Source organism: Anser brachyrhynchus (assembly GCF_964034855.1).
Source record: "Anser brachyrhynchus genome assembly, chromosome: 9".
Classification (NCBI taxonomy): Eukaryota; Metazoa; Chordata; class Aves; order Anseriformes; family Anatidae; genus Anser; species Anser brachyrhynchus.
The window spans coordinates 1,459,673-1,472,929 of record NC_137703.1 but is presented as its reverse complement, the minus strand read 5'-3'; the positions used below and the strand labels follow the sequence as shown (position 1 = coordinate 1,472,929).

Below are 13,257 nucleotides of genomic sequence, written 5' to 3'. Positions count from 1 at the left end.
GGGGATTGTTCCTCACCTCGTTGTTAGCGACTGGCTTCAGCCCCTCGCTCGGCTGCCCTTTGTTCCACTGGGCCTTCCCACTTCGGGTTTGTAAGCACTGGTGGCAGTGTCCAAGCAATATTGGTGCCCGGGGGGCTTGGCCTAGCAGAGCCCCAGGGCCTGTGGCCAGAAGGACCGCAGTCTGCTCCGGGCTCTGATGGGTGGTAGCATCTGCAGCAAATCACCCGCGGATATTTCAGTGCCCGTGTGCCTGCTGCTGGCGGCCTTGGAGGCAAAACTCACCCGGTGACAGTGCCGGGAGCCTCAGCCCCGTGGTAGGGGTAGGGCTGCGGGGGCTCTGCGTCCACGTAGTGCCACAACGTGGTCCTAAAATCGGGATGTAATTAACTACCTTTGGTTCCATCGATTCATCTTTTTTTTTTTTTTTTGGTAGGTTTAACTGGGGAGGGTATGCTTTGTTTTGTGGTGTTGCCCGATGCGTTTGCAGTTGTTAAATGTGGGACAGCATCATTAAATAGATTAAATCGATCCTCTCTCGTGGCCACATGCTCGCCTGCAGGGCTGCGGGGTTGACTAACAGCAGGCACTGGCTCGGGCACAGCAGCTCTTGGCTCGCTGGCTCTGAGTGCTGCTGGCAGGCGGGGCCCAGCTGGTCCGAGCGCTCTGCGCCTGGCATCGCCGCGTGTCCTCGGAGGTGCGTGTGTCTGGGGAGAGAAGGGCTGCGTTTGCTGTAACGCTCGGTATGAAGCTAATGGACTGCTTTGCATAAAGAGCTCCAATAAATACACTTGTGTTTTCCTTTGTAGTGCTTCTAGTAGTTATGCATTTCTTGTAAATTAACCCGTTTAATTACCCATTGTGTTTCCCTTTGTAGGGTAGCTGTCTTTGATGGTGAGCAGGAAGTCTTCTCACGATGAGTTACTGGAGTCTGGATAAGAAAAGCTGTCTGCAGTACTGCCGGCACTTCTTGGTGGACAACGGGATGTTTCACGGTAAGTGGCAAGTCGCAGTGCTGGCTTCCCAGGGCCCGCTGCATCACGTGCAGCTCGGCCAGGTGCACGGGGCGAAGGGCAGCTGCGGCACAGCCGGGAGGCACGATGGAACCCCCTCCAGTCCCCCCCAGCCCCAGGAGGCTCCCCAAAGCTCTGGGCGGGAGGACAGGGCTGCTGCAAGGGCACCTCTGCTGCTGCTGCTGCTGAGTGTGTCCCTGGTGGAGAAGGGAAACCGTGCTCCGTGTTTAGCGAGGCCGTGGGTGCTCGGGGAGGGGACGAGCAGCGGCTGGAGCACGATGGCAGGCAGGGTTGCTCCGGGTGCAGGTGGCAGTTGTGTTTCGGACCGAAAGGGACGATGAGTCTGTGCTAACTTCCTCGTGAGGCACCTCTAAAAGTGCTCCAGCGAAACCTGCAGGTATGCATCTTTTGAGGAGGAAGTGGAAGTGTCTTCCAGTACTTCCAAGTGTTGATCAGAAGTTTGTGCAAAACAACAACAATGTTCCCCATAGTGACCCCCTAACTAGTCCACTGCCAGCCACTTGCATTTTGGTCTCGTGCCGCTGCAAACTGCATGGGAAGATCACGCAGGTGTTGAGGTCTGCGTGAAAGCAAAGTCAGGGAGCTACCCTGAAGATAGTTCTGTATAAAATTCTTTTCGTGGCCTCTTTTTCTCTGCTTATACTTTATCTATCAGCTTCACTGGTGAGCGTGTGTTTCTTAGAGGCCCAAATTTTGTATTCCTTGTTCTCTTTGAAGTCAGGGATTAACAAACTGTTACTTCAGGGCAGATCTATGGCACCACTAATAGTGGCAGAACGGAGTGCCTATAAATTAACTATTGAAAGCCAACCCCATTTCCCCAAATCTGTAAAGGGTTAAGACATCTATTTTTCTGCTTACCTTAAATTTTCCTCTGGAGCCCGTTCAGCTGCGTGTACCATGCTGCATCGCATCATCATGGAATTTGCATTGCATTAAACTCTCCGTCAGTGGGTTTCAGTGAGGGGGTGTGTGTGTGTTTATTTTTGAAGAGAACACTCCGGGCAGTAGTACCAGATACACTGTACTGGGTAGTAAGGGCATTTACATTGCTGTGAAACCCTGGTGGAGAAGGATATAATCCTTGCTGCAGGAAGCCTGTTGCTTAAATTGCAAACACAAACGCAATGGGGAGAGGTGAAATCCGGTCGTGACTGCACAAAACAGGAATTACACGGTTTCGCTGAAAAAAGTGACAAACTGGGGGTGGTGACACACCTGACGTGTGTAGGCACCACAGTTGTACTTCTCAGATGAAACTGAGGTTCAGTCCTGGGATTTATCAGGGTGCTCCTGGTCCCACTGATTTTGGTGGGACCACTTTCCGTCTGAGATGTCCCTGGCACTATGGAAGGAGGGAGTTGTCTCCCAGATGGCCTCGCACAGGTCCCCCTTGCCCGAGTCTGAGCGCTCTTGGTATGCTTTGATAAATGCCCGTCGATCACGCTTCTCTCCAGGCAACAGTCTGCTCTCTAGCACGCGTGTGTAACTGGAGCAGCTATGTTTTGGGATATGTATTTGCAATTTTCCTATTGCGGATGAAATGAGAGAAAAGTCTGGTCCAGGCTTTGTGACTCGAGGTGGTATTTTGTAGCGGAGCAGCATAATGTCTTCATCTCGCTAATAGTGCAGGCGGGATAATGATCCATTAGCACCGAGTCCAGTAATCCATGAATAGTTATTGAAGTGATGAGTCTGCAAAGTGGTAATCATCTAAAGTAGGAGATACAATCAGCAGGAATCCGAGACCAGAAAGATTCTGCGGCTTAATTTATTTGTCTTTCATTCAGGACCAGACAGGATTCATTATTTTCCCCTGACAGAGCCCTTCAGGGCTCCCTATCTGTCTCTTCAGCCTAAGCACGGCGCTGCAGAGGGAGCTGAAGTCCTGCTGAACAGCGCTGGAAGTGGCAGCGCCAACCGCACTGGGCAGGAGGCGTGTGCGTGTCCCCAGGAGTCTGCACGTTGCTCCTGACGCTGTGAGCAGTTGGTGTGCCGCGGAACTGTGCTGACGGAGCCCCAAGGGATGGCAGAGCTTTGGAAGGGTTAGCTTTGTGTCGCCCTGCCTTCTGGAGCCCTCTGATCCCGTAGCTCCTGACAGAGGGTGGTGGCGAAGTGCAGGCGGGGTGGGGGCAGCGAGCAGGCTGGGCGCTTGCCCCCAGTCTCTACTGGCTTCTTGCCGTGGCTTGCATGGGGTGATCCTGACTGCACTACTGGGAAATTGGGAGAGAAAATCTCAGGTGAACTCTGTAGGAAAGGTGCTACCTGGTAGCAGGACAGGTGCTGTGACTGAGCTCCTTGCGACTTGCTGACAGTTGTTGTTTGGTTTGTATGTGTCCAGCTCTAATATCTGTTACTTCTAACTTAAACAGGTCTGATTTTTTTTTTAATTACTGTTTTCGTATTCTGACATTGAGATCATGGCTCTCCAGAGAGCAAGCATGTGGAGCTGCTGATTAGCTCATTTTTCTACATTTATGCATGCTAATATTCTGTAATCGTTAAACAGAAGACATGACATGTTTGGCAAATAGATGATTTAGCCGCAGCAATTCTGGAAGTAGCTTCACGTAGTTATCGTATTAGAGTCAGTTACTTATGCCAATTATCTTTTCCTCTTCTCTCAGAAATACAAACCTTTTGTTTAAATTGCATTTCTGTAATTGTAATTAACTGCTCTCTCTTTCTAATTTTATCAACCAGCCTCTCCAGCTCTTTCTTTTCAGACTTTGGTGTCAGTAGGGACCTGACCACCGCTGGTAGGCTGTCGTGTTAATTCAGCCTTGCCCATATTATCTCAGTTGTGCTCTTCCATTCAGAGCAATGGAGTAACTCACTTGTATGGGGCTTGTCTGGGAGGTTCGCATTTCGGTGGCACGGTTGTTATCTGTAGCTGGACCTGTAGTCTGGAAGAACTGTCGCACCTCAGGTGCAAAGCAGACAGCTATCCCAACGCGTCAGCTGGTGTTTTAAAAGGTCAGGGTCGTCTTTCTCCATAGGACTGGAAGCATCTACAAAGGCACACAATGCAAAGTTTGCTCACCTGTGTTTCTGTGGTGTTCCCTTCACACCCTTCAGGGGCTTGCATCGCTTTAAGAACCTGAGCATGGGGTGTTAAAGTTGTTCACCTCCAGCTGAGCTGTTTAAACACAGGAAACTCATGCGGACTGCTTAAATGGGAATGCTGAAGCTCCTGGTTTATTGGGAGTCATTCAAACATCTTGTTTTGGGGAGAAAAGCAAACAAAAGCCTGGCAGAAACACCACGGCACTGCACGTACAGGCTGTTGGAGCGCACCATGTCTCTAAAGCAATGTCAGAACCTCGCGTGGAAGTTGAGCAGGGAACGAATGCATCTGCTCCAGCGTGGGAGACCACTGGCTGCAAGGGAGCAGGTGGTGGAGGACAAAGCGTATGAGATACAGCAAACAGCAGGACAGCACCGTGCTCGTGTGATGCGTTAGCTGGAGACAAATGCAGCTTTGAGTGCTGGTAGCAAGCTGAAGGTGTTCGTGCTCTTAGATGAAGGCATTGGTGCTGCAAGGCCCAGCCCACTGCAGTTCTGCTCAGCAGAGTTTGAGCACGGGGAGCTCGGGAACATGCAGACAGAGGTGACTGGGAGAATAGAGTAGGGCGTGAGGGGAGACGAGATCAATCTGGTTTATTTGGCTTAGAAGATCAAAGGTTTCGAGGGGCTGTGACTGGCTACAAACGTACTTGCGAAGAGTAAGCTTGGGGAAGAAAAACCTTATTGAACTGACGGGGAACGTTGGCACAAGACCAAATTGAAATCCGTGAGTAAATAAATAGTTGCAGGGAAGAACTGAATTCCTTTGAGGTAGAGGCCAGTAAGTTTTGAAGAATTGTTAAAAGCATCCTATCTGTGCCCTTGCTCTGAAGTTGCAAATGTAATTAGCAGCAGCAAGAAATACGCCGGCAAATGTAAATCTAAGGCCGGAGGGCTGAGTGGTCCCCGTTCATCTCCCCGGTACTGAACAGCAAAAGCACCAGGAGTGGCTCCACTCCCTGCTGGGAAATGCTGCTGTGTGCAGATCAGACTGCTCACTCCTGTATTTTAACGGGGCTTTGAGACGCTTGCACGTTGTTAGGCGAGAGAAAGCATTGATACACGGCGCTGTGCTTTCCTGCTGGGCTTTAACAGGTGGTGTCTGAGCAAGGACTGAACATTCACACGTGCAGTGCTCAAGTCCTGTGTGCATCTGCATTGCCTGAGGATTTCTCATCATTTTCTGATGTTATTAGGAAAAGCTGCTAATAACTGCCCTTGCAGGATATTAAAATCCCTATCTGCCTGTCTGAAATTTTTGGTTACAGAAGTGGAAGTCGCTGCTGTGCCTTGTACTCTAGGGAGATGTCTCTGCCTGGAAGCAAAAATGTCAGTTTTCTCCAGGAGCAGCGAGGTACGTACAGCGTGTGCGCACCGAGAACACCAAGCTGCACGCAGAGCCGCGGCGAGGCTGCTTCAGCAGTTTGTAGAACGGAGCAGACAGGCAGGCTAATGTTGAGAATAGCCTCCCGGACGTGGGGAGCCTACTTTCTTTTCTTTCCTGTTGCAAAGAGTGCCAAAGTACAAAGTACATCATGCCTCTAGGCTTGGGAGATGGTTTTTTTTTAGGCTTTTCATGCTGTAAAAGTGGATCATGTTTTGTTTGTTTGCTGGCAATAACAGTGCAGGAATGGCTGTGTTGTCAGGCCAAACATCCATCTACTCTGCTAGCAGATTTTGGGGGCTAGAAGCACAAAGGAAAAAATGGTGTATACCTAAATCCTTTCTGTGGAACATGCTCCCAGCATCTGCCAGTCAGCAACGTGAGTGCTTCCCCAAGCTGCATCAAGACCTTCGTGTTTGTTAACTTCCCATCTCATAACTCCTCCTCATTTTTTAAAATCCATTTTTCCTTTTGACCCCCTGTGGGAACTAACTGCGGACGTTGTGTGGGCTGGTGCAAACCTCCCGCTCGAAGGGAAACGCTCCTTTCACACGCCCTTGCCACGTTCAGACTGGTCGGTGAGGGAGGTTTGGTTGCTCGCGTCCTGCACCTGGGAAGGAGCTGGCTGGATGTCCTGAGCCAGGGGCCACGCCTGGCAGGCGGGCAGGTGCCCAGGTCCAGCAAGAACGGGAACTTTGCTCTCGACCTTGATACTGAGGTCCCGATCCACTGAGGTTCAGCTTTTGTGGGGCGCTGTCACGAGTTGCCACGCTTCCGCTTCCTTCGCATGGCCCGTCGAGGCAGGCTGCTCAAACACCCGGGCCGTGCTGACGCTGGACAAAGCACATCTGTCAGCGATGAGCTCGCCATCCGATGGTGCGCAGCGAGCTGCCCGCCCCACCAGCCTCGCAGAGGAAAGCGTTGAATGCTGACCTGCAGTTCTGGGGGGGCTCTCAGCCCCTGGTGTCGGGAATACCCGGCTCCTCCTTCGGGAGCCTCTTCCCGATGGCCTGCTTATAAACATCTGGAGCTGAGCAGGGAGAGGGGCTTAGCCCAAAGAATTTGCTCATTTTGAGAGAGCGTCTCACAGATTTCCCAAATGCGATGGCTGCGGTTGTGCACCGCCTTTAGCAGATGAACACCTACTGCTGTTACACAACCGCTTTCGGACAGCTTCAGGAGAGATTGCCTGTGGCAGGTGTTACTGCAGTGCTTTCCCTTCATTTCAGCCCGAGAAACCGAGCTCTTACGCAAGATCTTGTAGGCTTATTTTTGCTTCAGTGATCTTGAACTTTTGTGTTCAATGAATGGGAACATAAAATGCATTACGTTTTATGTTTTATGCAGTAAAATGGTCAATTTTGTTTATTAGAGCACAAGAGTTTTGGGGGAACAGTATGAAATGTTTGCTGAAATGCACGTATGTTTGGCTTGATGTTTGCTGATGGGCAAAGCTTTATAATTAGCTCTGCTGAAGCCTCGTGCAAGCCCCATGCTTGGGGCTACAGTGCTAAAAGCGCCAGATGTTGACTGCAGAATTTGCTCGTACATCTTTATGGTCAACTTCAAGTGAAGTTTTATAACGATGCGTGGGAAAGCAGGATAAGGTAATAGTGCAGTAATTCAGATTCATGTTCTGAATTCTTTCTGTAAAACAGCCAGATGAAACTGAAAATGTACGTAGAAGAAGGGCCTTAAAGAATTTATTTTAAGTTCTCATAGGCTAAAAAGCAGTTCCTGAAATATATTGGGAAACTTCCCCTCCGTGCTTCCTTTAGTGCCTAACTGCCTCTGAGAGCTACGGCTCTCACCTGGCGCGTGCTCTGGTGGCGGGAGGAGCTCCACGTGTGGATCCCCCATCGGTGCTTCGGGCTGCGTAGTTCTGATGCTGAGTGTTTTTCCCCTGCCGTCGTTGTGTATTTGTGTATTATTCTTACAAAGAACAGTGTCTTCGTTAATGACAGATGAGTGGAGTTGATAAAAGCCGTAATCTGATACAAGCGACAAGTTGTTTGTGCAGATAACATGAAGTTTCGTTCACAGCTAGCTGAGTTCTCAGGAGGAGATTGTATTGCAGTTTAGGTCTAATATTAAATTTGGATGATGAATATGAAGATGTTATCTTCTTATTTCATTATCTATTTACTGTGAAGGTAAAGGTTCTCTAGTCAGCTTTTCTTTCTCTGTGGCAGAAGAAGTCTTTGTACCAGTTTCCATCCATTTTGTCAGTGAAAAAGGAAAAACTGATGAGCCAGAAAAATAATAATCTTCTGGTGCTGTAATTTCAAAACCTGATTGTTAAAAATGTTCTCATTTATTGGAAAATTAATATTCTGCAGTAGAACTTGCACTGCCGTGTCCCTTTGCCCACTAATGCAAGCATGGCAAGCTGTAGTTTTTAATATCTATAAACCGAGCTTCCGCGGTTTTCAGCAGCTTGGCAAAGGTAACGCCTCCGGCAGTAATTGCTGCCGTTCTCCTCCTTCAGCCACTGGGAATGGGGCAGCTGCCCCGTGCCACGGGCAGGCTCGGGTGCTGCGGGCGCTGCGTGGCACGGGGCTGCTGGCTCTTGTAGAGGGGCCATGCTGCGGGTCCAGCCCCGTGGGGCTGCTCCGCATCCTGCTCTGCATCTTGCACCGAATCCTGCTCCGAATCCTGCTCCACATCCCGCTCCCCATCCCGCACCGCGGCCAGCAGCAAGCAGGAGGCGGCACTTTTACCCTGGGATTGCTGCTTTGGGTTTGTAAAGGCAGATTTTGCTGCCATCCCTGATGGCCTACAGGCATCTGCTTGGCTTTCCTAGGGGGGTTTCAGCTGTTTTTGTAGTCCGAGACCGGAGCTGCCTGGGGAGGAGAGGCCTGAGCACAGCGACTCCCATAGCCATCAGCTCGATCACCTGCCAGCCCTGGTGCCGCGGGGTGCCTGCTGCCTGCCCCGCGGCCCCTCCAGCTCTGCTCCGGTGCAAGGAGGAGCTGGCAGTGCCTCGGTGGCTGGCTTCATGCATCTTTTGCCAGGGTTATTGCAGAATGCGGCTTCTGGGGAGCTGAAAACGTCGGCACTGGTTTGGCAATGACCTCGGGACAGGCCGGTGCCGTTTGGGCCCCTGGCACGGCGTCCTGCCCCAGCAGCTCCAGCATCCCCCACATCCCAGCCAGAGGTGCTGAGCTGAGCTGCAGCGTGCTCTGAAGCAAAGCGTATCTGGAGCTGGGTGTGCGGAAGAGAAGAGCCTGCAGGTATCAGAAGAAAGCTTGAAATCCCCCTTCTTGACGAGAGGACAGGGGCAGTGCTTTGGCACTCGAGGTACTTGCTGTCTCATCTCTCAGGATAATTCCCGTGGTTTAATGACCGAACCTTGTTTGAACAGCAAATGAAGAGAACTGGAAAATAATATCAGTCCAGGGGAAATGGATTTTGAGTGAATGAACATCTTTTTAATAAGTTCTATTGCTTTTGTAGCTGAGATTGTCAAAAACTATCAGTGAAATGAGGCTTGGAGTACGGGTAATGTGTTTTATGAAACCAGCTTAAAAAGTTGAAAAGACAGACTTCTGAGCATGCAAGCTGCTGTGAAAGTCACCCAGGGAAGGGCTCGTGGGGCAGAAAAACTAGCTAGGAAGAAGAGGCAGGCCCGTGAGCCTGTGTCACCGTTCCTGCCAAATCTGATCTCGCCTGGTTGCGAGATGCGTATGAAGCAGTAGTGCCTGCTGAAAATTTGTGCCGTTGTCCTATGGGGATCATCGGTTTTGATCAATTACGTGTGACAGGGTAATAATTCCCTGTGCCGGGAGCTTGCTTGGCACCCTCGCTTGAGCCCTCGTTAGAGCGGTGCAGGCTGCGCTGCGCGGCGCCTTCCTGGCTGCAGCGGGGCTGCGTGGAGCAGAGCGAGCTGGAGGGATGTGCGGGCTGCCCAGCCGCCGCTTCAGCGGGATGCAGCTGCAGTGTCAGACGCGATGAGGTGAGCTGCTTGCCTTTTGACTTCTCCCTTTGCAGACAGGCAAACCGACGCGGTGTCCTGGAGGACGCGCCGGCGTCAGGTCCGACTCCGGCTGACAGGGCTCGGCGCTGGGTGTAGAACCTGGCTTCGCAGTGGAGAGTTGTCATGGTGATTGTTTTTTGGAAGCTGAGTGTACCTACAGGTATTTTCATACCACTTGGCGTATGCCCCCCCCAAATTTTGTAGAAGTCTTCATTTGTTTGCTGTAATGTTCACGCTAAGCCATACGGTGTGCTCTAATTTGTAAAGCCATGTAGCATCGAAGCACTTCGGTTTGTAAAATGAGCGTTATTTTGAAGACAGAATAATAAGGAATATATTAATGGTGAGAGAAGCTTTCCTACGGAGCAGGTTGGGTGTTAGAGATGCTCGTGTGTAGCTCCTATCACGTGTAGCGGAATGCTAGGCTGGGAATGCGGCACAATTATACTTGCAACACATTTACGAGTGCAATTTGATGTACCAAGAATTAAACTGAAGGCTGGTGACAGCTCATTTCTTTTTTGTTGTTGAATTGTGACGGTAACGCATCGATTCATTTGCATGCAAATGTATTGACAACTGTCTAGAGGCTTCGGAGCGACGGATGACTTGGTGAGAAGTCATCTTGTGAACTGAGGTGTGAACCCCTGGTGGGGGTAACCGAGCAGCTCTTCCATTTCCCTCGTTACGGCTGCCCCGAGAGGCACTTCTCTCTGCAGAAGGTGGCTGCTCAGCGCAGCCATCCTCAGCTGAAGGCGTGGGTAGCAGCGTGAGCTTCGGGTGCAGCCAGCAGGGGATCCTACAGCGGCTTTGGGGCTCGTTCCATGCTATGGTCGGGGTTGTGTCTGCTGGCTGTAGGCGAGGCGTGTCTTGTGCCGTGCTGCAGTCCCTCATGCCGTAGAATCAGAGAATGGCTCGGGCTGGAAGGGACCTTAAAGACCATCTGGTTCCAACCCCCCGCCGTGGGCAGGGACACCTCCCGCTAGGTCAGGTGGGCCGAGGCCCCGTCCAGCCCGGCCTTGAGCACCCCCAGGGATGGGGCAGCCACAGCCTCTCTGGGCAGCCTGGCCCGGTGCCTCACCACCCTTACAGCGAAGAATTCCCTCCTAACGGATCCTAAAAGATCCCCATCCTTTTTATAAGCCCCCTTTAAGTATTGAAAGGCCCGTTGGAAGTCTCGGTGTCCATGTTAGCAGCAGCTGAGAACTGATGATTTCTCAGTGAGTAAAACGCCCGTCTGTCAGCTCCACTTGTCTCGCCCTCGGTGCGACCAGCAGGCAGAACTGCTCTCGCTCTCCCCTGCCCCAATCTCTCTATCACCCAACTTCTCCCTAGCACAACTGGACAAATCCTGCCCTCCTGTACCGCTGTCGGTCTCTGAGGATGCCGCTGGGGATTCCTTTGGTGCTGGCGTAGAGGCGGCTGTGCAGAGCCCGCGGGGCAGCGCAGGAGCGGAGGAGCAGCGAGTCAGAGGGGTGCCGCGGGGCGCCCGCCTCCTCCCTGCGCTGCCTGCCGGTGCTGTCCCCCGGGGCTCTGTCCGAGTAAGTCTGAGGGGCTCTGCCCATTGCTCCACGCTGGCTGTAAACCTGATTTTAGTAGCACTGACTTGGCTTAAACAAGCACGGTACTTAGCCAGTAGCGTGGTAATTTCTGATAGCTACCGGGAGAGTTGGTGCTGAGCATCTCACCGGAGGCGACTTGTTCTTATGAAATCGAATGCTCAGCGATGCACAGGCTGAACCATTTGCATGCTCCGCGCTCTGACCGGCCTCGTTCCGCGGAACACAAAAGCTGGCTGTTCCCCTCCGGGCTGGGAAGAGAGGGGAGGAGAGGGCGCAAAACGTGGCAGAGGGGAGCGCGGGCCGCGAGGTTCTCGCCTTCACCTCGCAGAATCCTGGGCTGCAGCCGCGGGGAGTTCCTCGGAGCCAGGGTGTTTTTCCTCGCCTGCATTCAGCCTGCGTCACTCGCCCGCTCTCCAGCTGAAGCACGGTAATCGGTTCCCGACCGGCGTCCCTGGGTGCCTGAGGGATTTCCCCGTGCTCGCCTGAGCCGCTCTTCTTCGCGGGTGTTACAGGCGCTTAATGCCTGGAGCGTCTTAATCGCAGCACCATGCGTGCGCGGCTCGCACCAAAAGTAGTCGCTGCTCCTGCCTTCCCACAGCAGCGGCGGCAGCACGGAGCAGATGCTTCCAGCTTCCCGACCAGGCTGTGCTTTTCGGCTTTGAAGGAAGTTGCCTCGTATTGCCTCTGGATTTGTTTTTCTGTCTCTTATGGCTCGCAAAGATCTCGTTGCTCCCCATAAAGAGCCGCGCTGGCGAGGTTCTCCTGTACTTCTACGGATTGCTTCCCAAATGTTTTCTCTCTGGAGACGTGAAGATTAAATCGAGGCTTTCCTGCAGTGAGAATTTCCATTCTACTTGCCAATAATGCATAAGAGTTGCAAATTTAATGGCAGACCTTGAAGTATATAAAAATTTAAGTCCAGAAAAAGGTAAGGATGTGTGAGTTTGTAATTACTGTGGGAAGAGCTAAAAACATGTCTGGGAGTGCTTATAGAAAAACAGGTGCACTATATATCTGTGCTTGGTAACTCTTCAGTGCTGTAGCTGTTCGGACATTTTTAAAAATGGAAAACAAATATTCCTGAGTATTTAAGAGAAAACTTGTGTGTTGTTCTTTTTTTTTTTGGGGGGGGGGGTGGTGTTTCAAATTGAAAATACATTTCTCCATGCAAACATGTGGATTGTATGGGAGATACTGCTCCTGCAGTATGGACAAACAGAGATTGCATTTTATCTTAAATTATTACAAATGTATTTGCCTTTAAAAACATTCCTGACCTTTTAATCTATTGGTCATTTTGCCACAGCATAGCTTTCCATGGGGAAGAGTATCTATTTTTTCTAGCAACACTTATAAATAGAATGCTAACCCATATGCAAGTGATGTGTAAAATTGTGATCACAGAGCAGTGGATGAGCAAGATGCATCTCTTCAAGAACTGTAGGGGACTGGTACAAAAGAGGAAGACATCTTGAATAACTTTCTTGGGGAACTTCTGATTTGTAATGTCTGATTTTGGTCAATTTAAGTCGGTGCTGGGAGCAAAGTAGTGAGTACTTTAAGCCCCTAAATGGCTGTGGGGTAAATGCTATATAGAGGGGGAGAACTCTTTGTATCTAGCATGGATAACACTATAAGGCAAATATTTTTTAACTAGTGGAAGTGGTGGGAAATTGACACCGCTACCCTGTAAGAACTGAGACCGCCTAAAGGAGCTGTCAGTTATTTGTATGTCCCGTCGGGGATGGCCTCGCCGGTCGGAGTGGGCACGCTGCGGCTCCGGACACGGCGCTTTTATCTTGGAGGGTTCCGTTACACAAAGCTCGACATTAAGTTTTGATGCGCACGGGTAGGTAAAGGAGGGCAGGTGTTACTCCATCTGCTTGCTGGGGCACGGTGGGTAATGGATACGTCCCCATTTAATAATTTACCAGAGCATTGGAAGGGACTTTTTGGAACAGCCCTAGAAAAAAGGCGTTGGGTTTAACTTCCGAAGCTGTTGTAGGTGTGTACATATATGTAGAGATAAACGCGTTTCATGCCAAAGCGTCCCGCTGAGGGTGAAATCCTCTCTGAAGTTATTTTGTTGTCCCTTTTCCATCGGCAAATACAGCGGCAACCGCCAGATGAACGCTCCTGTTGCTCCTCCTCGGTTTGTTGCCCGGCCGGGCGGCAGGAGCACGGTGCGCAAGGCAGCGTCCCGTCCCATCCCGTCCCGTCCCAACCCATCCTGTCCCA

The 13,257-nt window shown here is 51.2% G+C and overlaps 1 protein-coding gene across 11 annotated transcripts in view; it reads left to right on the top strand.

Moving 5' to 3' along the window:
- Positions 1 to 13,257, top strand: part of PLCH1 (phospholipase C eta 1) — a 94,475-nt gene that overhangs the window by 9,104 nt on the left and 72,114 nt on the right. For 8 of the 11 annotated variants that reach the window (XR_013955086.1, XM_080604719.1, XM_080604720.1 and 5 more), the window contains one exon: positions 875 to 992. Coding sequence is in view for 9 of the 11 variants with exons in the window: in XM_080604719.1 (XP_080460845.1) it covers positions 914 to 992 (79 nt within the window). In the remaining 2 variants the exon portion in view is untranslated. The other 3 variants (XM_080604725.1, XM_080604723.1, XM_080604724.1) reach the window with 3 other exon arrangements.